General features: G+C 39.5%; 5 protein-coding genes and 3 long non-coding RNA genes across 10 annotated transcripts; 5 read left to right on the top strand and 3 right to left on the bottom strand.

Moving 5' to 3' along the window:
• Positions 1–402: 402 nt before the first annotated feature.
• On the top strand, positions 403–3,903 carry LOC6586319 (mitochondrial ornithine transporter 1). Its single transcript, XM_002011899.4, has 4 exons — positions 403–1,345; positions 1,417–1,857; positions 2,988–3,093; positions 3,174–3,903. The coding sequence occupies exons 1-4, from the start codon at positions 847–849 to the stop codon at positions 3,469–3,471; spliced, it is 1,344 nt and encodes a 447-aa protein (XP_002011935.1). The 5' UTR covers positions 403–846; the 3' UTR covers positions 3,472–3,903.
• On the bottom strand, positions 3,115–5,981 carry LOC6586318 (FAST kinase domain-containing protein 5, mitochondrial). The gene is made up of 2 exons (XM_002011898.4): positions 4,049–5,981; positions 3,115–3,788 (listed from the first exon to the last, which is right to left on the bottom strand). The coding sequence occupies exons 1-2, from the start codon at positions 5,891–5,893 to the stop codon at positions 3,699–3,701; spliced, it is 1,935 nt and encodes a 644-aa protein (XP_002011934.2). The 5' UTR covers positions 5,894–5,981; the 3' UTR covers positions 3,115–3,698.
• Positions 5,982–6,008: 27 nt separating this feature from the next.
• Positions 6,009–6,576, top strand: LOC122757322. Its single transcript, XR_006357315.1, has 2 exons — positions 6,009–6,291; positions 6,357–6,576. It is a non-coding gene; the product is annotated as an uncharacterized LOC122757322 (long non-coding RNA).
• A 3,620-nt stretch (positions 6,577–10,196) lies between these two features.
• Positions 10,197–10,636, top strand: LOC116804639. Its single transcript, XR_004364643.2, has 2 exons — positions 10,197–10,456; positions 10,520–10,636. It is a non-coding gene; the product is annotated as an uncharacterized LOC116804639 (long non-coding RNA).
• A 2,918-nt stretch (positions 10,637–13,554) lies between these two features.
• On the top strand, positions 13,555–16,112 carry LOC6586317. The gene is made up of 2 exons (XM_002011897.4): positions 13,555–13,962; positions 14,400–16,112. The coding sequence occupies exon 2, from the start codon at positions 14,614–14,616 to the stop codon at positions 15,679–15,681; it is 1,068 nt and encodes a 355-aa protein (XP_002011933.1). The 5' UTR covers positions 13,555–13,962; positions 14,400–14,613; the 3' UTR covers positions 15,682–16,112.
• LOC122757857 lies at positions 16,097–19,669 on the bottom strand. Of its 2 annotated transcripts, none has more exons than XR_006358017.1 (3): positions 19,578–19,669; positions 19,099–19,466; positions 16,097–16,548 (listed from the first exon to the last, which is right to left on the bottom strand). It is a non-coding gene; the product is annotated as an uncharacterized LOC122757857 (long non-coding RNA). The 2 variants fall into 2 exon arrangements; XR_006358018.1 differs by having other exon boundaries at positions 19,168–19,466.
• LOC6586316 (gustatory receptor 8a) lies at positions 19,272–21,367 on the top strand. Of its 2 annotated transcripts, none has more exons than XM_002011896.4 (4): positions 19,272–20,130; positions 20,855–20,991; positions 21,050–21,139; positions 21,199–21,367. In XM_002011896.4, exons 1-4 carry the CDS (start codon positions 19,272–19,274, stop codon positions 21,271–21,273), a joined length of 1,161 nt encoding a protein of 386 aa, XP_002011932.1. In that variant the 3' UTR covers positions 21,274–21,367. The 2 variants fall into 2 exon arrangements, with proteins under 2 accessions (XP_002011932.1, XP_043867371.1); XM_044011436.1 differs by having other exon boundaries at positions 21,185–21,367.
• LOC6586315 (protein GPR107) lies at positions 21,358–24,675 on the bottom strand. Its single transcript, XM_044011435.1, has 7 exons — positions 24,297–24,675; positions 24,046–24,156; positions 23,827–23,972; positions 22,920–23,769; positions 22,734–22,867; positions 22,405–22,672; positions 21,358–22,339 (listed from the first exon to the last, which is right to left on the bottom strand). The coding sequence occupies exons 1-7, from the start codon at positions 24,414–24,416 to the stop codon at positions 21,761–21,763; spliced, it is 2,208 nt and encodes a 735-aa protein (XP_043867370.1). The 5' UTR covers positions 24,417–24,675; the 3' UTR covers positions 21,358–21,760.
• Positions 24,676–25,523: the final 848 nt, after the last annotated feature.

Raw genomic sequence — 25,523 nt, 5'->3', positions numbered from 1 at the left:
TCTACCACCCTTCTTTTCTTTCTTTCGCTTTTAAACATCAAGAAATCGTACCATTTTTTCCAGATAACTCTATATTACTGATTGACTGATATATCTGATAAATTATCCATAATACAAAATGGTACTTTTCACAAAGTGGAGAAAATTATTAACTATTAAGGACTTCAGGTAACACAATAGTCCAGTTAACAATTGATGGAAAATATTTCATTCGATAAACTACGAGAACTATATACATTTATTTTGTTGTTACTTTCAAATTCAAGGGAAACTTTTATATTCAACTTAAATTTTTTAATTTTGATATAGTGAAATCATTGAAAATTTATTCAAATTCCATTAAAATTATTAGTATATGTTTATATGTAAGTATACATAAATGTGTATATAAAATATGTATGTATTTATATATTTATAAATTCGTATATGTTTGTATTGATATGATGTTTATTACTTTGGCATTTCCTTCTAAATTTTGTTGAACAAAATGCACAAGTTTTGTTTCCATATGCAGTGCACAGTTAATAGAGAGGCAACATCGCGAATTTACAAAACCATACGAGACAATTTCAGCAAGCAAACAGCGCATTCAAACGACAACGATAAAAGCTGGAGTCAAAAACGATTGCGATATCAAACAGCGCTAAACTGCAACCGAACGGCATTTTTAAGATAAAGAGAGAGAAAGAGTAAACGAGAGAGACAGAGAGACAGAAAGAGAGGCGGAGCGAGAGAGAAAGAACTACAGCGAGAGAACACAGGCAAGAGCACTATCATGACGGAATTGCTATCCAATGAATGAAGTAGCAAATAGACAATTTTTGAGACCACACCAAGCAAATACATATGACGCCGACCCCGTTGGAGATTGTAGTAGCGACGTCGACGCCGCAAAAAGAGCACAATAGCAATGAAAATGGGGCAGATGCGACGGCGGCGACAGCGAACCCTTCAGTAGCGACAGTGACAACTAAAAGTAGCGGCAGCGACACAGACAAAGTTTCGCTTTCCGCTGCTGAAGCAACGCAGTCGGCGACATCGCCACCCGATATTGGCAGCACGAGAGTAGGCAGCGACATGCTGATAATGACGCCAGAGCAAATTGCCGAGGCTTATGAAAAAACTGTGCAAGAGGAAGAGAGAAAGAGAGTAAAAGCCGAAGAGCGCGGTTGGTTCTTTCGTAAGCTCAATCTTCGGAATGCGCCTACCGCCCTTCGGGATAGACTCTTGCTGATAGTCGGCAAAATTTTGAGATTCATTTTACATTTAGACATGCATGGGGGCACGACCGGTAACAACACCAATTTCGTCGGGGGTTTGATAGACTTTTTGGCCGGCTCATTGGGTGAGTTCTCAGAGCTCGCGGCAATTTTACATGTGCTTATTTGTAATGTTTGTTACATGGAACTCTTTTAGGTGGCGCTGCTCAGGTCTATGTCTCGCAGCCATTAGACACTGTCAAAGTAAAGCTACAAACATTTCCAGAGGCTTACAAGGGCATGCTGGATTGCTTTTTCAGCACCTACCGAAAAGATGGGGTCATGCGGGGTCTGTATGCCGGCTCATTGCCGGCGGTATTTGCGAATGTGGCAGAAAACTCGGTGCTCTTTGCTGCCTATGGTGGCTGCCAGAAGTTCGTCACCTACGTCGTGGATAAGGAATTGACAAGCGAATTGACGACTACGGAAAATGCATGCGCCGGTTCACTGGCCGCTTGCTTCTCTACGCTCACCCTCTGCCCCACTGAACTGATCAAGTGCAAGTTGCAGGCGCTACGCGAAATGAAGCACTTCGTGGAACCCACGGCAGACATTCGTACACCATGGACTTTAACACGTTACATCTGGCGGACCGAAGGTGAGTGCTAATAACTTATTTGATTATTTTTCAACAATGTTGATTAGATTAAGCACATATCTCGGTGCTTTTACTCTCTGTTTCTTCGTAATATATGTAGGTATGTACATATGTATGTATATATTTAAATTCAATCGCAAGTGCTAAAGACACGCTGTCGAGAAAAAAAAAACAGAAAATCAGCTGCAGGTTTGTTTACTTATGCACGTTTGGCGTTGCCAGACTGTTTCAATTATTTCCCATCGCGTAGTTTCTATTCGCTTGCTGTGCAACAATTGTCTCAACCGCTTCGTTCATGTTGATGTTTGTTGATTATTACTACATACATACATGTACATACCTACCTTTATATGTATATATATTATACATAACATAAGTATCCATTAATGTACTGAATGATTTTTTTTGTATGTGTGTATATACGTATTTATTGATTTGGTTTTTAAAATATAGGAAATAAGAATGATACATATCCTAAAACATACATACATATGTACATGTACATAATAAAAAATTCTTGATATGTATATACATACATACATACATACATATATTTATATATTTAATCTGCTCGTTAGATTTTCACCATAGCATTCCCTAGTTTCATTCATTAATATACATACATAGATATGCATGTATGTAGGTACAGATGTATAAATAAATGTCGGACATACATTGACGATTTGAATCTTGGTGGATAAGCTAAATATCCGACAATTAATAAATATCTGCAGTTCTTCATATGTATGTATGTATGTATGTACATACAAAAATATCGCTTATCATCAGTCGAATGGAAATTTATTTGACAGAATGAGGCTAGTATATTGACGGATTTGCAAATTCCCAGTCTAGATTCAACTTTCAAAATCGTGATTTGAATGCGTATGCATTCTCATTCGCGCCTGGCACGCTGGCAGTTATATGTACATAGATAACGAAAGTCACGACCAGGGTTACTCCACATGGGGGCTATATAATAAGTCTATTAATAACCACTGTCCTCACGTGCGAGCCATCGACTGTTATTTTCCGAACATGGTTAGGTCAGCTCATGGGCATGCTATCACGCTCTTTAAGTCTAATCTCTTTTAATCTGTGTAATGCTCATTCTCTCTCACTTTTTGCAGGCATACGCGGCTTTTATCGAGGCTTGGGCTCTACATTTGTTCGCGAAATGCCTGGATATTTCTTCTTCTTTGGTAGCTATGAGGGTACACGCGAGCTGTTGCGTAGGTGAGTACAAACTTGATAATCTTTGATGATTTGTAGATTAGATATGTTTAAATTGATATGTTTAAATTTACAATTGACAGTAAGGATCAGACAAAGGATGAAATTGGTCCAGTTCGTACAATGATCGCTGGGGCCACTGGCGGTGTTTGTTTATGGACATCAACATTCCCAGCTGACGTCATTAAAAGTCGTATACAGGTAAAAAACCTAAATGAAGGCATGTTTACTGTCGGTGCAGATATTGTCAAGCGCGAGGGCGTATTGGCATTATATCGTGGACTGTTGCCATCTGTTCTGCGAACCATTCCGGCTACGGCCACCCTGTTCGTTGTATACGAATATACTAAAAAGGCTTTACATGGGACATTATCACAGTAACTTGTAGCAATCGTGACAGGGGTGGGCGTGACCGCGGGCGGTTATTATAAATTAGCCCATGTTTCTGGATTTCTATTATAAATCTATCCACTACAGAGTTGTTGCCTTTTTTGTTACTATTATTATTAGTATTAACTAATTCTATTGTTAATACTATGATTAGAATAGTATTAACGATTCACGATCATCGAGCGCGTCCACAACCTGCCAACTCAACGTGTCGCCAATCAGATATTAGCCGCTTGGCATAGGCGTCTTTTTAAGAAGTCCTGCCGATCCGCTGATGTTTCCAGTTCCCGCCATTCGTGCCAATGGATCTGTGAGTGAAGAGGTACAAGAGTTTTTTAAAATAGTTTGATACTTTATATACGATGTTTTTGTACAAAAATAAAATAATTTAATATCAAGCCAAACTAAATGCTTGCATATGAATTATCCAACTTTACTTTGAACACCATGATCGGAAAGAATATATAATCATCATATTTGATGGATCTAGACTAGCGATAGCAGTCCAATCAGAAGGAATGAGTGACTGTATCTCGTAAGTATTCAGAAGTCATTTGAAATCACTTACCACGATTGGCTTGTGTCCCAGCTGCTGTAGCTGTTTTAGCTTCATGGCAAACTGTCCAGTGTAGCGTTCCTTTTCACGTATAACATTATTCCAGCCAGCGACTACAATTATCAACGTTTCTATGTGTGGAGCCTCCTTGGAGCCGAGCAAGTGCTGTCGTGTGAGCAAGGTGCCACTGTAGTCCTTAGGACACGTACTGGCATTCAATGACACAGGGCGCTGCTGTTGTCGATCATAGCCAACGATGGCATCACAGCGATCGTAGTGGGGCAGAACGTGCTTAAGACTAACTGTGGTCCGCAGCAGACTGCCAACAGCATCGCGAATCTCCAAGAGGATGCGATCTGTGCTGTTGAGTTTCGAGCGAGTATCTGTGCGATCAGGTATATACTGTGTATACAGCTTACCCATTTGCTGACGTTGCCGTTCTGTGAGTCGTGGCCCTTCATACTCAGAACCTAATAGCTGGGCAAAGCTATCTAGGTGAAAATATTCGCGGCCTGGCAGGCCACTACGATAGGTGTGGCGCAGGAAACGTGGCTCCAACGCCACGCCCAGTTGCTCAACATCGTAAACGCCTCGCATGCTGAGGAACTGTAGACAGTTGGTGTAGCATCGGGGATAACGCAAGATCTCATCAATGCGGCCTCGCAGCAATTCTGGAAGGCTGTCGACTAGACGGCATTCAACGCCGCTAGCTGTGTTCATGTTAAACAGTGCTATGACCAGACAAATGCGCTCCAAGTCCTTAAGCCGGGTCACATCTAGTTCGCGCTCGAAGCGAAGCAAAATGCGCTCCACAAGCTTATCATTGCAGGTCTGCAGCTCGCAGCCAAGCAGTGCCATGTGCAAGCAGGTCAGCAGCGAGACGCGCTCCACTTGCGGCTGCAGCGCCACTAAAAGCTGATTAAGTGCAGATACTTGTGGCAATTTGCTGCTGTAGCGCAAAACCTTGAGCATAGAGACTAGCGTGATGTCTTCCACATTATCCAGCTGTGCTAATAGGCGGGTGTACAACTGTTGCAGCAGCTGGGGACTGCGTATGGGCGTTTGTGTTTTGAAGAAGCCCATGGCCATGACTCCCAGCTCCTTGAGCGTCATTTGCTGTACGCACTGCTCCAGATTTACCTCAAAGTCAAACATCTCGAACACGGGCCGACGCAGCAGATTGCACAGAAACATAGACTGCACCAGTTGCTCCGGTGGCATCTTGCGCACCTTGCGGCCAAGCCTACGCAACGCGAGCCACACAAATTCGCCAATGCGTGCAAGTCCAAGCTGATACCAGGCATCGCTCACCAACAACAGTTGGGCAGTTGGCCACCGCTCGATGCGGCGACAGCACTCGATGTCCAGTATGTTCCACAGCTCCATATAGTTGGCTACCTTTGTGGACGCTGGCGTGGGTAACTGTTGTAGGCAAAGCAGTGTACCCAACAGCTGCTCATCGCTAAACTTATGTAGTTCCTTGCAGTAGTAGGTTATAAAGTCACCAAAACGGTCCTCGCTGATTTGAACGCACGTGCGCGCACAGTACTGGACCAACGACTGAAAATCCGCATATAACTCAGCCGGTTGCGCATTCTTTACCGGTTGCAGCACACGCGGAGGCGTGTCACAATGAGTATCAGTTGAAGCTACTTTCAGGCAATCGCTGGGGCGCACAATCTGATACGGCTTCAGAGAATCCGACAAAATGCTGTGTGCGTATTGATTCTCATAGTCAACAAAAACCTTAGCCGGCAGTGCCGGCATGTTGCGTATGCAACGATGTAGCAACAGGCGGGGCAATCTCTTCGCTACGAATAAGCGTCGCATTATACATATTGTTATCGACGGTAACATGATACTAATTATTTAATTCATGAATGCAAAAATTATCAATTTCATTTTGTCTTATGTCTAGTGATGGCACGATTAATCATTTGATACACAATAATCGATTATTTTGTTTCAATTCACGATTTAATTGTATCGCAAAATGGGTTTTGAATAATCGAGACAATCGATGATTTGCTCAAAAAATCGCATCGCTATAAGCAACATTGGCGCGCAAAAGTTGGAAAGCGAAGCGTAATTATGGCACCAACAATTAGTTAAGTTATGAAGCGCATACGACAAGAAATGGCGGAGCTTTCAGATATAAATGAAAGTTTAGGAAGCACTAGTGACGGCTCATCTACTCGCGAAGTTGAGTTCGATTTATGGACCCACCACAAGGCACTGGCCCAGTAAGAAAGACGGTAACCATTTTCAAATTCAAGACGAGCTCAGTCTTTTTTTAAATGCTCCTGTTTTTTAATTTAAGCGTAATGTCGTCAATGCCTGGGAGGAGATGCGTACTTTATACCCTAAGCTATATGTTATAGCTTGGTATTGTTTCTTAATAGGCACTTCGGTACCAGCGGAACGTCTTTCCCAAGGCGGGTGCCACATTAACCGAAAAAAGGAACAGGTTAACAACAGAGCACCTTTCACAACTACTATTTCTTAACTCAATTTTAAATAAATAAACATTTATATTCTTGTTGCTATTGTTGCTTCTAAAAGGAGTTCATAAAAAATATATTAAGCGCATTCAAAAATCATTTGATTAATCGATTTTTTCCATTTTTCCGCGATTAATTGCAATTAATCTTTAAAGCACCTAAAATAAATCATATGATTAAATAATCGAACAATGGTTTTTTTTTGCCATCACATAAGTTATGTCAGAGCACAAAAACAACAATTGCATTCTTGATTAGAGCTGAAAATATCGGATCGGTATCCTTATAATCGATACCTTGGAACTTTAGAAAACATGGATATTGTTTTCTTAGTATCGACACCACCGTTCGAATTAATAGTGGCATTAACCACCAGAGCTTGCAAATGAGAGTTGAGCGTTTTTTCGTTTATTCTCTTTCTCGCATCATAACCAAAAAAAATTGTGCAGACACGTCTCTCTCTGAGCGTCACTCTCTGTTTTCTTTAGCATCTGTTTCGCTCAGACGCAATGCGATCACTCATTCGTGTGACGCTCTCACATGAGTGTCGCGTAAAACTAACACGATTTTCCCTCACACAAAGCCTCTCAGCAAAAAACACTTTGACTAACAAACTCAGCAGAAAATGTTTTTGCCTTCGTGTGCATGTAAATACACGCATACATACATACAAAAAGAACGCAGCAATCGCGCGTGATTACCCATACAAACGCAACTTACCGTTACTTCATTTAACTCAAGCAAACGATCAGTGTTTGACTTGAGGAAACGAAAACAGAAACAACTATCTCCCTCAGAGCGCGAGAGAGCTAAGCCAGACGCGACAAAAACAGTTTCTGTCTGAGTTTTTTTGACTGTGTCACTGAAAGACACTTTTTTGCAGACAACGAAAAAGTGTTAACAGTTATTTGCGAGCTATGTTAACCACAGAACACATAGACCGGACAAGAAGTATAAAGCGCTTTCACTAACCAGAGAACACATAGACCGGACACGTAGTGTAAAGCGTTTTGCACACTTTTTTTTTCGAGCGTTAACACCCCAGACAACTTCGTATTCGCTCGGCTCCTCACTTTTAGGTTTGGGTTACTAAAATATACGAAAGCACAATCATTTCGCTTCATGCGCTCGACCGAGATGGTCGAATATTGAACAAAAGATCCTTCTATTAGTGATTAATCGTGCCATCACTACCCTCTATGCTTAATCCCTGTCGCGATGAGCTGAATGAGGTGGGTCGAAATAATGCATTACATATGAAATTTTTTTTCAGCGCATTTGTAATGTACAAAATAAAACCAACTACTCATTCGAAAGAATCAAGCTGTTGTCAACTTCGTTTTTGTATGCCCTTTCCCCGCTAATGAACAAACGATTTTCGTTTTTCGTTGCGTCGTGACGAAGTCGCCGAATTTCGTTTTGTATTTACCGTTTTCTGTATGGAATACGTGCAGTGCTGCCAACTTTTCCGGGCAAGAAAATGCTAAATTAACCTTTCAAGCCTGCTAGAAAAGGCTAGATCAAATCACTAACCAGAGAACACATAGACTAGACAACTAGTGGAAAGCTTTTTGCACGCTTTTTTTGAGGCTTTAGAACCCCTGACAGCTTTGGACTCGCTCGGCTCCTTACTTTTAGGCTCGAGCTACGAAAAAATACGAACGCACAATCATTTCGCTTCATGCGCTCGACCGAGATGGTCAACTTTTGAACAAAAGATCCCTCTATGCTCAATGTTCCCTTGCTCTCTCTCTCTCTCTCGATGCTCTCTGCTCTCTCGAATGTGTATATGTATGTATGCATGTGAGCACAAGCAGCAGCTCACGAAAATTGAAATTTCGTCGCAGCAAGAACCCATGCCTTCCCTTCTGTGTGAAGAGTATACCGAATTTTTCAAAGCGTTTGCCATGCGTTTTCGTTAGTATTTGTGGGAAGGGTATGAATGCGTTGGTGCGCATAATTAAATTTTTTCGCGACGAGCATGCACACACACACTTACAGTATGCTACATGTACTATGAGCATTTGTATGCCTGTGTGCAAAGCCCTTGCTGGCTATAGCAATTTGAAATCCTAGCATTTGCATTTGGTCGATCTTGTGAAGTGCTCACACTTACATAAATATGTTTGATTGTGTGTACGCAGGGGCCGCGATGCTCACAAATGATGGGGTTATCATTGTAGAAGCAGTTCAGTGCCTTTATATGTATGTGCGTGTGTGTATGTTTATAAGTATATGCATGCGACATGAGCATTGACGTGTGCCTACGACAACTTAGAATTGTGTGAACGATTTTGGGTTTGACCGGAAGAGGCGCGCTTATATTTAAGTAGATGATTTTATTTCAATGATCGTGGGTTTGCCTATCAGAATGATTTTTGCTAGAAATGTAGTACCTGATCAATCCCAGTGGCCAAATTGGAATGCGATTTTCGATCCCTTGTACCTGCACATATACAGGTGAAATTTACCTTTTTAATAAGAAGCATATGTATGTACATACATACATATACTGGCTAAATGGACCCATTTTAAAGAGTGCATCTGTTAGATGTCATAAAAATCATGCAATTAAAAAATACCTATAAAAGTAATAGGAAGTGCACTTGTTACTTTAGTTAATCATCTACTTAAATATAAGCGCGCCTCTTCCGGTCAAACCCAAAATCGTTCACACAATTCTAAGTTGTCGTAGGCACACGTCAATGCTCATGTCGCATGCATATACTTATAAACATAGACACACGCACATACATATAAAGGCACTGAACTGCTTCTACAATGATAACCCCATCATTTGTGAGCATCGCGGCCCCTGCGTACACACAATCAAACATATTTATGTAAGTGTGAGCACTTCACAAGATCGACCAAATGCAAATGCTAGGATTTCAAATTGCTATAGCCAGCAAGGGCTTTGCACACAGGCATACAAATGCTCATAGTACATGTAGCATACTGTAAGTGTGTGTGTGCATGCTCGTCGCGAAAAAATTTAATTATGCGCACCAACGCATTCATACCCTTCCCACAAATACTAACGAAAACGCATGGCAAACGCTTTGAAAAATTCGGTATACTCTTCACACAGAAGGGAAGGCATGGGTTCTTGCTGCGACGAAATTTCAATTTTCGTGAGCTGCTGCTTGTGCTCACATGCATACATACATATACACATTCGAGAGAGCAGAGAGCATCGAGAGAGAGAGAGAGAGCAAGGGAACATTGAGCATAGAGGGATCTTTTGTTCAAAAGTTGACCATCTCGGTCGAGCGCATGAAGCGAAATGATTGTGCGTTCGTATTTTTTCGTAGCTCGAGCCTAAAAGTAAGGAGCCGAGCGAGTCCAAAGCTGTCAGGGGTTCTAAAGCCTCAAAAAAAGCGTGCAAAAAGCTTTCCACTAGTTGTCTAGTCTATGTGTTCTCTGGTTAGTGATCAAATTCAAGAATAGCCAGAAATATAGCCATTTCAGTTTTCATACCCTAAACCCATTGAAAATGTCAAATCAGGGTATAAAAGTATATATGTGTATTCTTGATCAGGGCGACGAGTTGACTCGAATTAGGACGGTCTGTCTGTCCGTATTTATGAAGATATAAGAGCTAGAGACTTGATTTTTTTGGAATGTCCATAAAAAAAAGTCCAGTTGAAAAAGTCCAGATCTGGCCGGTAAAAGGCTAAGTTGGCTGCCCTGAATACGTGCCTTCTTTCGTTTGGTTTCTTTGTCTATGCCTATTCCTTTTGTGTGTAGAGTGTTAATGAGTGTAAATACAAGTGCATAATTGCAAATGTGTGATGATTTTTGTTTTCGTTTTACCTGCCGCGACGCGTCACTTTTCTGATTTTGTTGAGCCGTGCCGGACGTAATTTTGAAGGAAAGTGTTTCGCAGTGAGCTACAAATATAAATATGCTCTATCTGGTATTTATAAATCATTTTGCTTGTATCTTTAATAACAAAAAATCAATTATGTTCAATTAACAGATGTTATTAAAACCGATGGGTGGACCAAAAAGAGCTAATTACTAGGAACTGCTTGCGGGTTCAGAAAAATCGGCTGGCGAAGCAAAAATTTGACCACAAAAAATAAAACAATTAATATGTAGTTATGTAAATATAGACTGAGTTAATTTAGATTTTCATAGCCCGCACCTAAAAAGTGAGGAGCCGAGCAAGAAGTTGTGTGGGACGCAACGCTCGAAGAAAAGTGTGCAAAACACTTTACACTACTTGTGCGATCTATGTGTTCTCTGGTTAGTGGTATAATCGATTTCATATATTTAAATTAGGTATATGCAAGGCATGTCCAAATCTGAATTTAAATATGTAACAGGTACATACATATATCGTTTTTATAAGGGTTTCACGAGCAAAAAATTAAAAACCAAAAATTAAATATAAATAATTTTTATTTATTTATTTAATTTATTTTTTGTGTATAGTTATGTCGAGAGAAACAAGATATCTGTTATATTAAAATTTTAGAAGAAAAAAAAAATTAATTTTATAATTGTGAATAATTTAAATAAATGGTTGTGGCATATAATACACAATATAACATAAATAATGCGCTAAATTGTGTTTCCCTTAGGAGTCTTTAAAGTTAATTAAAAGTTAGTTTTTTAGTAGACTTAATTAGCATCATATTTTACGCATACTCATTTATTGCAACAAAATTCAAAATATCTGTGTATATACTGTTTAAAGACTTTTGTATAGAGAGTGTTAAATGAGATGGCATAATGATAATGCTAATATTGATAATGATGATGATGATGATAGCCTTAAATTTTATGACAACTTTCTCAGTATTCAGCATTTACATAACAATTAATTGTTTGCTTTTAATAAAAAGTTGGGTGAAACATCAGAAAAGTAAGGAACCCCAACAATGAAACAACATTGTATAATTATATAACTTAAATGATAATATTCATAAATCGGTTTAATTAGAATCAATATGGGTATTTTACAATCATGAATGTTTTATGTCACAACATAATCAAACAAGTAAGAAAGCTCTAGTAGAGGCTGCTCGACTACGAGATCTCCTGAACCCTTCGAGCAACTGATATTTCAATAATTATTCGCACTTGCACACACACACGCACACACGCAGCCATAAGCACGCACGCATAAGCACGCATTGGATGCAGTGGTGGCTTACTATGGGAACTTAATTGCATAATTACTTTTCTTCTGGATGGACTATCTTCATGAAACTTTCAGACTATGAATATAACATAGATATGCATGTATTTGCCAAAGCACAAGTCCCTAGTATTTGAAATACGTCTTTTACAAACATGGGGTGAGGGGGTGAATATATGGGTGGGGGGTAAATTTTACCAAAAACCGAAATTGTATAAAATGCATATAAATTAACATTTAAAATTTGGACACTCTCGCTTTCAAGTTGTAGGAGATATAATTTTATAACTGATTTTCGATAGGGTTTTCTATCGATAAAAAATAACGGAATGAGTTATCGATTTTTGGTGAAAAACTCGATGTCCGCGCTATAAATACGGACATTAAAAAAGAGCTTATTTTATCTTCTGAAATTGACGCGTTCATACATACGGTCGGTCGGACAGACAGACGGACAGGGCCAATTCGACTCAGCTCGTCACACGGATCAAGAATATATATACTTTGTGGGGTCTGTCATGCCTCCTTCTGCCTGTTACATACATTTCAACAAAAACATTATACCCATTCATTCCCATTTTCAATGGGTTCAGGGTATAAAAAGTCGGCATTCGAGCTTCTAAGGTTTCGATATCGAAAACACTTTCATCGTGAACTTTCGTTCAACAACCGTTTTTGATGCTCGCGGCCAGAAAAATATGTGTATATATGTACATACTAGGGCTGTCGAAAATATAACAAAATATCAATATATCGATTTTTTCTTTATTTAAAAAAATATTTATATCGGGACTTTTTTTTGGCTAAATATCTAATATATTTTGTGATTTTTATACCCTGAACCCATTTTCAATGGGAAATCAATGTGTGTGTGTGTGTGTGTGTGTGTGTGTGTGTGTGTGTGTGTGTGTGTGTGTGTGAAATTGCTATTGCTCGAAGGGTTCAGGGGATCTCGTAGTCGAGCACACTCGACAACCCCCATTGGCAGCAGTGTGGGCTTACTATGGAAATTGAATTGTTTAATAATTTTTCTGGTTGTTGTAATATGATCATGAAACTTTCAGGTCATTAAAATAACATGTGCGTGTATATGCCAAAGCACAAGTCTCTAGTATTTGAAATACGCCTTTTACAAATATGTGGGTGAGAGGGTTGATATAGGGGTGAGGGATAAATAAAAACAAAAATCGAAATTATATAAAATACATATAAATCTATATTTAAAATTTGGAAGCTCTAGTTTTAAAGGCGTAGGAGATATAATTAAATAAAATAAAATATCGGGAGTAGTTATCGATATTTAGAGAAAAACTCGATATGCGCGTATTGTACACGGACCTAGAAAAAAATTTGAAGTCTCTAGCTCTTATATTTTCTGAGATCGACGGACGGACAGATAGACGGGCAGGGCCAAATCGACTCAGCTCGTCACACTGATCAAGAATATATATACTTTGTGGGGTCTGCCCCGCCTCCTTCTGTCTGTTACATACTTCTACCAAAACCATTATACCCTGATTTCCCATTTTCAATGAGCTCAGGGTATAAAAATTGCGTCCGTCCGTATGTATGAACGCGTCGATCTCAGATACTCATATCACGAAACGCGTTTTTTTGAAATCTTTCACCACCGAATACTGGAGTTACGCGGTCATCGTCATTTTAATAAAAAATACTTATTCCTATAATCCTTGTTTTTTGGGACACATTATTTTATTAATGCGGGGAAAAAATTGAAACCAAAAAAAAATTTAATCGGAAAATATTTATGTATAATTTTTTTTTTTTTTTAATTATCAATGTCATTTTGAAAATTTTCAAAACATTATACGAAACATTGATACGATATTTAAAAAATTTTCGACAACCCTAGTACATACATATCTATATACATGGCTGTATTTCTGCGGTCGTCTGCAACACATTTCATTTCAATAATAATGAAAACAAAAGTTAAAAACAAACGACGAATATGTAAAAATAAGAAATATGTGGAAAAAAAAGAAAATAAAATTTGTTTAATCAACCGCTAGCTGCGCGTAAACAAGATCTTAGGGCAGAGACTAAGACCAAACAGGCAGAGAGAGAGGCACAGTTTGGTACAGTTAGAGGGAGACGGCGACAGCCAGCCCGATTACGAAAAGAGGCTACCCAACTCCCCGCACCATGATGCTTGTAATGACATCGATAGTTTACAGTTGTTTCTTTATACACTATCTTATGAAAGCATGAATATACTTCTGGTTTGGACGAGTTTCATTGATATTATATTATAGGTAAAATAAAGGTTGTTTTTAGAAACTAATATAAATATAATATTTTGTATTAATTAAATGATTATATGTAAAGATAAAGGCCTCAGCTGCCAGTGTGTAATTTCAAGTTAGTTTTAATTTTATATCGATTCTAACGTCTAATAGATAAATCTATTTAATTAACTTATTTGTAAGTTAAATATAATAAAAAATTACAACTAAATTATTCAAAGCTCTGGCTACAAAAACCTTCGGATTGGATTTTAGTTAACATGTGTAAAATATGTGCAACATTTTTGAATGAGTATATTTAGAAATATATGATAACAAAGTTAATACAATATGGTAGATTTAAAATTTAGAGTTTTATTTATTTCATACGTACTTTTTATTTATTTATTTATTTACTTTATTTTAATATTTATATTGATACTTTGTTTATATTTTTATGTATGTAGAAATTACAGCGCATCGGATATTCGCCACTTCGAAGCTCATTTTGAAATTTTCCCGTTTTAACTGGTCAGTCGCGGATGGTATATAAATGTTGACAATGGAAAGACCACGGTTTAAACCAATTTTGGCAATGCGCTCGGCCAACAAGTAACAGCAGAAGAGTAGAGCAGAACAGATCGCATCAGAGCGTAGTAGTCGAAATTTGACCGTAAACACATGTTCAATCGCAGTCTCATGAATTCCATAACAGAGTCAAATGGGATTCCAGCATTGCTGCTGACGGTGTTAGTATTATCGCTGACGCCGCTAGTGTCTGGCTTTGGCAATGAGTATGTTCACATTAAGGTGCATGTGCCTAAGGATCAGGTGCCGAGCATCGGTGTCGATGTGGAGCAGCCACCCAAGGTAATTCATCACTTTCACCACCATGCGCCACCGCATATAAGGTCGCGCGGACGCCCTCATTTAAAGACCAAAACAAGTCCCTTGCTGGAAAGCGTCATACTGTCGGATCTGGATAAGCCGCTGCACATGAGTGAGCATGCGGACTACTTGAACCATGCCAAGGAACTGGCTGAGCATCTCAGCGATGCCTATGCGGCCAAGAAGCCACCGCCCAAGAAGAAGGTGAACACCTATACGATCATCGAGGAAAAGCATCGACCCAGCAGCTACGAATACGAGTCTCGACCAGACCATGCCGTGGATACATATCACGTGATCGACAGCCGACCTCAGCAGCATCATACACTTCATCATCACAAGCACTCACATCAGCTGGACGACAACGACGACGATGTGGGCTATCACTATGCCTCACCTGCGCGCCAGCATCTCCACAAGCCAACTTCCTCCCTGTTGTACCATGGCGGAGGATATGCAGAGCCAGCGCCGGTTGAGGAACCATTGGACTTAGAGCAGGGCTACAGCTACTCGCCGCCTAGCTTTGCCCACGCCAAGACGGCTCGTGCGCCTACCCACACACTGGAGGTGCCTCAGGAGTCCTCTCTGGACAGTACATACCCCTACGACTCTAGGAGCACCAGCAGTTTCAGGCCATCGCCTCAACTGCCAGCGCAGCCGAACGCATACGAGGATGACATAGGTTCATATGTTCCGCCAATTCAATCGCGTCGCCGTCGACCCAGCCCGGTGGATTGGCCAAGTCGCACAGGATATAAGAATATTAATTCAGAGACTTACAGCGGTGCCGACAGCTACAACGTTGGACACGTCCAGGGTGTGGGCAGCAGCGGATACCAATATCCTGGACCCTACCTCTAATCCTAATAATGTTTAATCATAGTCTAATGCTAATTTATTCCATTTTCTGTTTTGTTTGTTTGTATTTTTTTTTACTTAGCCTTAAGTTGATCAACATCGAGTAGGGAGAGGGTATCCACAGACCTAAGTATTCCCAATCTTTGTATTCAAAGCTACAATTGCAAGTCACTTTCGCATTCGAATGACAAATGAGAATCAATCGAGATTCCCATTTAAAGAATGCCTCAGAATATATTTATTTGTTACCTATTAGCTATAATATTATTGCATATGTATGTATATGGTCTATTATTAATCGGATTAACTTTTTTTTTAAGGTTTGCTAGAAAGCTAAGTGTAGTAAATACAGTAGTATTGTAAAATATTTAATTTATGTAACAGACGCTTGAGAGACCGAATTTTATACACATTTCACTTGAAATATTACTCTACACTTTACTCTTTCATTTTAATTAATTATGTTTGGCTCAATGAGAGTGTCGATGAGTATGTCTTATATATGTATGTACATATGTATGTATATTTATATTGACTTATATTCGATATGGTATATCGGTAAATGGAGATAGAAGTTCTTGCTTACTTAGTGTATCTACATATAAGTACATAATCTTGAAACTCAAATATGAAATATGTGTGCATATGGTATGGATTTACGATTAGCTTCAAAACGGAACAATTAACTGAGTATTGATCGATCTGCTCTATAGATACAACAATTACAAAATGATATATGATATATGATATATATATATATGTATATAAAAATGCATGCACATATACATATGTACATATATGTAAATACATACGTATGTATTTTCTATATACAGTGGCGAGCACATGTTGGCCAAGTCGACGTTAAAATGCCTGTAAAAACATAAAAAATTTATGAATCTGTGTGAAATTTTGGAAATAGATTCATTTGATATATTTAAATAAGATGGTAAAATCATCTGTTTCACTTTTTGATTCTAAATTCAAGTTTTTCAGATGGATACATAAAAGGAGCTGTGTCCACTTTTGCGCGTTTTAAACTTTTTTTTTTTAATATTTACTATTTTTAATATTTTGTCCAAAGATCCTTAGCTTTAATCACACTAGCAATGCGCCTAGGCATACTTTCCACCACTTTTCTAAAAGAGGCATGCGGAATTTCGCTCAACTCCGCCTAGATCCAACACCAAAATCCCTTCATCCCAGTCGGTGGTGTATCTTACTTTGAGAGCCTTTTTATACCCTGAACCCATTTTCAATGGGAAATCAGGGTATAATGGTTTTGTTGAAATGTATGTAATAGGCAGAAGGAGGCGTGGCAGACCCCACAAGGTATATATATTCTTGATCAGGGCGACGAGCTGAGTTGATTTGGCCCTGTCCGTCTGTCTGTCCGTCTGTCCGTCCGTCCGTCTGTCCGTCTGTCCGTATGTATGAACGCGTCGATTTCAGAAGATATAAGAGCTAGAGACTTCAAATTTTTAAATTAAAAATCGATAACTCATCCCGATCTTTTTTTTATCGATAAAAACCCTTATCGAAAACCAGTTATAAAATTATATCTTCTACACCTTTATTGCTAGTCTCCAAATTTTTAATGTATGCTTATATGCAATTTATACAATTTCGGTTTTTCTTAAAATTTAACCCCCCCCTTAAATTCACCCCCTCACCATCACTTTTGTAAAAAGCGTATTTCAAATACTAGAGACTTGTGCTTTGGCAATTACATGCATATCCATGTCATAATCATAATCTGAAAGTTTCATGAAGATCGTACGTCCACAAAAAAGTTATTAAGCAATTAAGTTCTCATAGTAAGCGCTCACTGCCGCCCATGCGTGTTTATGCTTGTGTGTGTATATGTATGTAATTGTTTGTGTATGTGTGTGTGTGTGTGTGTGTATGTGTGTATGTATGTGTGTGTATGTATGCCTGTGTGTGCGTGCGTGCGTGCGTGTGTGTGTGTGTGTGTGCGTGTTTCTTGTGTAAGCTGAAAGACGCGAAAAATTATTGAAATAGCTATTACTCCAAGGGTTCAGGGGATCTCGTAGTCGAGTAGTCTCAACTAGAGCTTTCTTACTTGTTATACCCTGCACCCATTGAAAATGGGAAATCAGGGTATAATGGTTTTGTTAAAAGTACGTAACAGGCAGAAGGAGGCGTGGCAGACCCCACAAAGTATATATATTCTTGATCAGGGCGACGAGCTGAGTCGACTTGGCCCTGTCCGTCTGTCTGTCCGACCGTCCGTCCGTATGTATGAACGCGTCGATCTCAGAAGATATAAGAGCTAGAGACTTGACTTTTTTTTTACATTTTCACCCTATGATTACGCTCTGAAAGTTGCATTATGATTGTACGTCTAGAAATTAAATTATTCAACAAATAAATTCTTATAATGTTGCCCAGACCGCAGCGCAGCCCACGCGCAGTCGCTGCTTACTGCGCAGTAAGCAGAGCGCGTTCTAATATGTACGTGTGTATGTATGTATGTCGAAAAGAATTGCAGACTGACTATCAGATTAGAGGGTTCAGGGTATCTCCTAGTCGAGCAGTCTCGACTAGAGTCTTCTTACTTGTTTTAACTAATGCCCAGAGATTTTTCATGGGGTTTTGGTCTGGACTTTGAGTAGCCCACTCCATTATCAAGATTTTTTGATAATCGAGTTAATTCTTGACGATTTTCGCTTTGTACTGGGGGTCATTGTGCTGTTAAAACGCGACTTCTTCCTCGGGAGACGCCCTATTATCCACAAAATCTGGATGGTAGAGCTTCGATCTCAACCAGCGGGTAGATGCTCCACCATGTGAAACAGCCTCATACCATCAGGCACACTCCACTATTCTTCATGGCATAACGTTTTTTCAGCTTTCCCTGTTGCCCTCCTTTCCGTCAGACTGGTAGCGATTTATTTTAGCATCATCTGACCAAATACTGACTCTTCCAATCGTATTCGGTTCGATTGCGATTGAAGCGAGCTGGAATATGCAAAAGCATCAAAATGAACCCTCTAAGCTACTCATTCTGCACTTCTTTTATGTAAATCCACATGCATCCACACGCATGTACATACGTATATGTATATGTATAAACTCGCGCTATGCTAACTGCGCAATAAGCAGCGACTGTGCTGGAGCTGTCTTGTAGACGGACAATCTTAATGAAACTTTCAGAGTGTGATCATATGGTTAAAATGTGTGTACATTCTAAAGCACAAGTCTCTTATACTTGAGATACGTTGTTTACTAATTGGTGGCGAAGGGTGCGTGGTATCCATATATAATACATATATGTATGTGCATACATATACATACATAATATGCATATTCTTACAGTTTTTATTTCGCCTCAAAGTAAAAAATTAAAATTTTTTCCCTGTGTGTAAACACTTTCTTGCCAAACTGTATGTATATACATACATATATGTCCATTAAGTTATCTGCATGAATGAAGAAGGCAATCAATATTATTAGTCACTCCGTCCTCACCCATGCGAATGTGCAATGAAGCAGGAAGTTAGTTCGTTCTCACGCCACGTGACCACGGATGTTTGGAGCGATAGGGTCATCGCTGTTGGAGCCGAAGTCAAACAATGAGAGATTACCGCATTGACCAGGTGCTGCACTTTAGCCTGCGCTGCTATCAGCTGATGGGCATGCACGGACTGCCCTTACCATGCGATGCGCATCCACGGCGAAAGGCAAGGCTTCTACATGTCTGGACCGGATGCCTGCTGATGGGATTCAGTGGAGTGGCTTACATGTGCTTGACCAGCGACGATGAGTTCCTATACAAAGGCGACGATTTCAGCTGCTTTAATGATGCTATGAAGTTTGGCTTTGCCGAAATGGCTATACTAGGCATCTACTGGGAGACACTATCGTCGCAACGAGCTTACCTGGGACGCTTTTGGCAGTTGTATGAAGCACTGGCAGCGACACAAACTGCAACCACCACACCATCAGGTCTAACCCTGCGGCAACAGCTGGTGCAACATTGGCGCTTCCTGGCCATATTCTATGGAACGTTCTTGCTGGAGCTAGCGCTATTGTGTGTTTATGTGGCCCTGCAGGAGGGATCCCGTCACCTTGTTCTCTTCTGGATCACCTTTCAGCCGTTCATCTTGGTGGTGCACCTGCGCAACACCCAGTTCGTGCTACACATGGATCTGTTGCGCCAGAAACTCCTGCAGTTGGAGTGCGAGCTGATACTACTCGTCGAATACTCGAGCTTTGCTAACAGCTCAGCCAGCTTTTTCGGCTTTAATGAATATCTAAGGCGTCGTGTGCGTGAAATGCAGATGATTTACGCGCGTATCCACGAGCTGTGCACCTGCTACAGAAGAGGGTTCAGCTACTCCATGCTTACCGTGTTGCTTATGATTTACATTCGCATCACAGTCGATTGCTATTTTTTTTTGTATACCAAGCTTAGCAACATTACCAACTTGGGTAAGTCTTTTCCCACTATTTTTATACCCTGAACCCATTGAAAATGGGAAATCAGGATATAATGGTTTTGTGAAAAAGTACGCAACGGACAGAGGGAATCATCGAGGACCCCATAAAGTATATAAAGTAATATGTTTATACATATATAGTCTTGATCGAGTTGAGTTGAGCCGTCCGTCCGTCTGAACGCCTACATCTCAGAAGTTATAAGAGCTAGAGACTTGATATTTTTTTCGATAACGCATCCGATAACTTCTTTATCGAGAATAATCGAAAAATTGAGTTTGTTTTTTCAGCCTAATTTGAACAGTTTTAGAGTTTTAGACTAGCGACTTCAGATATACTGTGTATGTATATACAATTTAAAAAAAAAAAACGCATTTCAAGTACTAGAGACTGCTTTGGAATGTACACACATTTTAACCATATGATTACGCTCTAAAAGTTTCTTTAAGATTGTATGTCTACAAAAGAAATTTTTCAACAAATAAATTCTTATAATATTGCCCACACTGCAGCGCAGTCCAAGCGCAGTCGCTGCTAATTGCGCAGTCAGCAGAGCGCGTGATATACATCCGTGTGGATGCGTGTGTATGCATTTGTGCATAACAGAAGTGTAGAATGAGTAAAATATCAGCTTGGAGGGTTCAGGGAGCAGTCTTGTCTGGAGCCTTCTTACTTGTTCATTAATAACCTCTTTCCCTCTCTCTCGTTCTTCCCATAGACTACTATCTATTATTGCCAGCAGTCCTGCATATACCCGCCTTTCTCTACACCTGCCAAAGCTTCATGCAAATAGTTCCTCGGATCGCCTACCGGCTGCATAATATTGCAACTAGTTGTTCGCCGGTTTCCCTGCAGGTGCTGAACTAATCTCTATACTGAGTCCGTATATACGAATCGCCAATTCCTTTCACAGATCCAAAACTTTTCGCTACAAATTCTGCACGAACAGATGCGCATTGATTGTATGGGCATAGTTATTTTAGACAATCATCTGCTGACACAGGTAAGCGAAACAGCAGTAACGGCCGAAGCTTGCAACTAATCCAAGCCCAACGATTCTAGATAGCCTATGCCGTTTGCACCTACATGATTTTTACCGTACAGCTGATGCCCAAATTGAATGGGGCCTATTTATAGTTCGAGTCGTCTATTGTATGGTATATTAAAGCTTTATGAATGTATCGTATGTTCCATAAAATTATATCTTAAAACGAATGGGTATAAGCATCAATCTCTGTGTTATTTGTCTGTAAATGTGTATGTGTATGTGGGTATGGGAGTTGCGTTAAGCGCCGCTTTGTATTTACACGTTCGTTTAGGTTCAACGGGCGCTTAACATTACTTAAAAGAGCTAGAGAGGGTGAGGGAGGTGCTGTTACAAGGCTATAAAACTAAACATCACTCATCCCATACCAATCAAATGAAAATTTTTTAACATTTGGCGGTTATGGAACTCGTCTTGCTTAAAGTACCACTGCAATATATGTATCTTATATAAATACAAATATATATATATATATATATATGACTGTCGTTTTGTATGCATGCGAGTGTGTGCACGCGTGCATGTGTGTATATGTGTAGGCATGTATATATTTATATGTGATTAGCTTTATCCAAAGTTCTAATCGTATTCATGGCTTGATTCCCGCTTCGCAATCAGATTTTCGCGCTCATCATCATTCCCCTCGATAATAGTTATAGTGTTAGATTGAGCTGACCGATTGTGCGGCTTAACACGATGCACTGATGCGGTGAGACCAGATTCGGTAACCACCTCAACATCGTCGTATTCCTCGTCATCTGGCACTGTGAAATATGGATGTGAAGAGACTGGACGGAACTTGTAGCCAGTAAGCACAAAGAACACATATGTAGCCATCTCGCGAAACATCTCGTCCAACCAGGCATACTGAAAGACAACCGTCATCTGCAGCAAGTCCACAATAATGCGCGTAAAATAAATGTAACAGACGATCATAATGTAAAATTGCCGGAAAAGTTTTAGCTTGCGTAGGTTAATTGCCGCCTTTCCGTCCGTGGCGGACGCCTCGTGCAAATGGCGGATAGACCATACGATGGGGAACAGTATAGCGCCGCAGCAGAGCAAATCCACAAAGAAGAAAATATTGTGCCAAGTGCGGAATTCAGCGTCGCTTTGATCTGATTCGTCTGTTATTATTTGGGCCACATTGGCCAATACCTGTAGGAAACACAAAAACATATACATATATATAAGCATAAAACACAAAATTATTGGTAGCCAACCTGGAGCGGAATGACAATCATGAAGATCTTTTTATCTTTATCGGAGAGTATATGTTTGATGAATGTCCAACCGGTACCAATGAGCACAATAGTGATAAACAGGACAGCACCCTTCAATAGATGCGCAATGTAGTACAGTATGGCCCATGCTTCGACATGCTCGCCACGTTTCTCAATAAAATGGTAATTGATTGAATGGAACATAAGAGAGAGCGACTTTAAGAACACAAGCACAGCCATCAGGTAGTGTATCTTGTACACGGTGTGCCTGCAATGCAATAATACATTATGAATCAAAAGAAATACGTCTATTCACACTATGCACTCACTTGCTCTTCTTCAGAATGAATACCCAGAATAGGCCGGACAAAAAGAATAATAGACTCATCATAAAGTACAAGGCCGGCAGCGGCATTTCTCCAGCTGACAAATAGTTGCCATTATTGTTCTCCTCAATATCCACCTAAACAAACATCAATTAATTTGGTTATTGAGGCTATCGTTACAGAACTCACATTAAACGACAAGATCTTGGGGCGTTGATAATTGGGACAGGCATGGAAGTACAAATTATACAACCCCTCATCATGCTGCGTTGCTACAAACATGGAAAATGTGAAGTTGTAGTAGTTGGTACCATCAACTGTTATCTTGTTGAGCGGCAGAGAGAAATTTCTGCATAACTCCTCTTGCGATTGTCTGTAATAGTTGGAGTCGTAAATGTCAGACACCGAGCCTGTTATCACGGCTCTGTCTACAGGCATTGCTGGCTGCACTTCAGCATCACCATTAGTTTTTATCTTCTTATTGTTACTACTAGACGACGTCGATGATGCAACAGCCACGACACCAGCATCGATGTTAACGTTGTTAATACCTGCAGCGCCAACTTGTGATTCACTGTTGCCACCTGTGACTGCAGCCATGCGAACAGAGGACGGCCCGGCTAAAGCCGAGGGTGCACTCGCGGCTAACTCTACCTTTGGTTGCAAAACAGAGAACTGTTTGTGTTTAACACCGGCTGCTTCTGCTATAGCATCTTTAACATTTGCCACATCCGCCTTAGCAGCTCCGTCAATTTTACCAGCCACAATGGGTGATGACAAATTTGGCTGCTTAAGATTTGCATTTGCCTTAGCCTCAGCTGCCTCCATCTCTGGCTGCAAGGGCTCCTCAAACGAATGATCATCCATGTCATCATCAGCTTCCACGGAACCAATTGGAACCACAGCACGACGTCGACGCTTCTGCATAAATAATGCCGAATCACTGACCTTAGTCAGATGTGAGTTGCGCTTGTGACGGTACATGACATCCTTGTAGACATGTTTGTTTACCCATTCTGGCGAGCATTTTACACGTACTCTGAAAGAATGCAAATGTATATATTAACCCATTCGGTAGAATCAATTAGAAACATACTTCAGCTCCTTCAGATCAAGTAGAAAAAAAAGTATTGGGCCACTTTTTTGTTTGGATGGGGGCTCTTCTAGTATGCACTTGTTTTGGTGCGAGTCCAGGTACGGATTGAGCTGATCAATAGTTGTCTTATCCAGAGATAGACCGAACTGTAATCCCATAATATATGTATGTTAGTTACAAATTCTTGTTATATACAAGCAATGGTATCATTATACACACCAAATCGGTTGCCTGCTCATCATCCACGGTCAGCTGACTAAGCTGGACATCCAAATGCCCGTTTGTGTAAAAGCCGAAGGTGCTCAACGCAATGTACGGACGCATATCATTCTGCAAATGAACAAAGAAACATATTTACATATATATACATATTTACATAGATATGCATAGATGTATATTGTACATACATCTACATACATACATGTCAAATAAACTTTGGGATCAGTTAATGGAAGTTTACATTTACTTACGCGAACTTCCAAGTGATGTTTACGCGATAAAACCACATTTGGAGAAATGAGTAACACCGTGATTAGTGTAGAAAATATTGATTTAATATTTAATATATGCGCTGGCATTAGCGCACGCATTTTTCTTGCTCTTGTTTATTTTGCCTGCAGTGCCTGTAGCCCGTGTGGCACTGTTTGCATCTATCGAAATCGATATGGGTATTTTAGAAACAAATGTTGCGTTGATTATAATTAATTAGTCTCGATTTGCAGCGCTTTTGCCGATTCTGCTACTGTTGCAATCACAATTGTCCACAGTTAAGCGATAACTTAAAATTTACGTTTGTCGTCTTGTTGCACACAATAAAAACAGTTGCAGCAAATACATTGGAACTCTTTGTGGTGCGCAAAATTCTTATCGATTAATCGATATCATTTTCGGGACCGCAGCGCAGTTATCGCAAATTTAAAAATTTATTTTGCCTAAAAATATGTATGGCCTTTAAAATCTTAAATACACGTATCAAAGATGAATGAAAGCTTACTTATTTTTGGTTAAAAAAAAATATATATATATATATTAAAAAAAAGCTTCAATGCAAATTTCAACCTTAGCAACTGAAACCTTGCAAAACAAACCCAATGCGTACATACGTGATAAAATTTAATTGAATCATTGGCAAAATTCAGACACTTAAAGAATTTTTTGTTGGTTTTTGACATTGAAAAGGCAGTAAACTATTTGAATGAATACATGTATAGCAAGGCATTTATTTAAGCTATTTTGAATTTACAAACAAAAATATTTAAGAAGAATATCAACTGTAGAATACTCATTGACCATCGTTGCTAGCCCCTCAACATTGAAAGATAGTTTTTTTTTCTATGTATGTATGTATGTATTTTATTCGCCTCCCATTAATATAAATATGTATGTACATACATACATACATATGTACGATACAATGTAGGTCAACAGGAAAAAAAATATTGGGACTCCTCTAATAATACAAATTGTAATAGCTACAGTATTACATTAGAATTTTATGGAAAAAAATGTAATTTTGAGTCTCGCACTTTACAGCTGTGGCTAATTACTTTTTTTTTTGTAATATTTCACGCCCAAAAAGAGACTTAAATGCTTTTTCGGGCCATTGATTGAGATTACCAATAACTTAATAACAATTGCTGTTCGCCTCGCTCCCTATGGGCGTAGATCTGTCCACCGTATATTTTTTTTTATCAAAT

The sequence above is a fragment of the Drosophila mojavensis genome, unplaced genomic scaffold (genome assembly GCF_018153725.1).
Source record: "Drosophila mojavensis isolate 15081-1352.22 unplaced genomic scaffold, ASM1815372v1 contig_136, whole genome shotgun sequence".
NCBI classification, from domain to species: domain Eukaryota; kingdom Metazoa; phylum Arthropoda; class Insecta; order Diptera; family Drosophilidae; genus Drosophila; species Drosophila mojavensis.
The sequence above is the reverse complement of the archived record's forward strand: the minus strand, read 5'-3'. Positions and strand labels throughout refer to the sequence as shown.

Bases quoted from the DNA above. Each gene is read 5' to 3' on its own strand.
- LOC6586318 (XM_002011898.4), bottom strand. From the start codon at position 5,893: ATGTTACCGTCGATAACAATATGTATAATGCGACGCTTATTCGTAGCG. The intron at 3,789-4,048 runs GTAAGTGATTTC...CTTCACTCACAG, and splicing joins TGGGACACAAGCCAATCGTG to ATCCATTGGCACGAATGGCG.
- LOC6586319 (XM_002011899.4), top strand. From the start codon at position 847: ATGACGCCGACCCCGTTGGAGATTGTAGTAGCGACGTCGACGCCGCAA. The intron at 1,858-2,987 runs GTGAGTGCTAAT...CACTTTTTGCAG, and splicing joins TTACATCTGGCGGACCGAAG to GCATACGCGGCTTTTATCGA. The intron at 3,094-3,173 runs GTGAGTACAAAC...TACAATTGACAG, and splicing joins ACACGCGAGCTGTTGCGTAG to TAAGGATCAGACAAAGGATG.
- LOC6586315 (XM_044011435.1), bottom strand. From the start codon at position 24,416: ATGCGTGCGCTAATGCCAGCGCATATATTAAATATTAAATCAATATTT. The intron at 22,673-22,733 runs GTGAGTGCATAG...ATTGCATTGCAG, and splicing joins TTCATTCTGAAGAAGAGCAA to GCACACCGTGTACAAGATAC. The intron at 22,340-22,404 runs GTTGGCTACCAA...TGTTTCCTACAG, and splicing joins TGATTGTCATTCCGCTCCAG to GTATTGGCCAATGTGGCCCA.
- LOC6586316 (XM_002011896.4), top strand. From the start codon at position 19,272: ATGAGAGATTACCGCATTGACCAGGTGCTGCACTTTAGCCTGCGCTGC. The intron at 20,131-20,854 runs GTAAGTCTTTTC...TTCTTCCCATAG, and splicing joins TAGCAACATTACCAACTTGG to ACTACTATCTATTATTGCCA. The intron at 21,140-21,198 runs GTAAGCGAAACA...CAACGATTCTAG, and splicing joins ACAATCATCTGCTGACACAG to ATAGCCTATGCCGTTTGCAC.
- LOC6586317 (XM_002011897.4), top strand. From the start codon at position 14,614: ATGTTCAATCGCAGTCTCATGAATTCCATAACAGAGTCAAATGGGATT.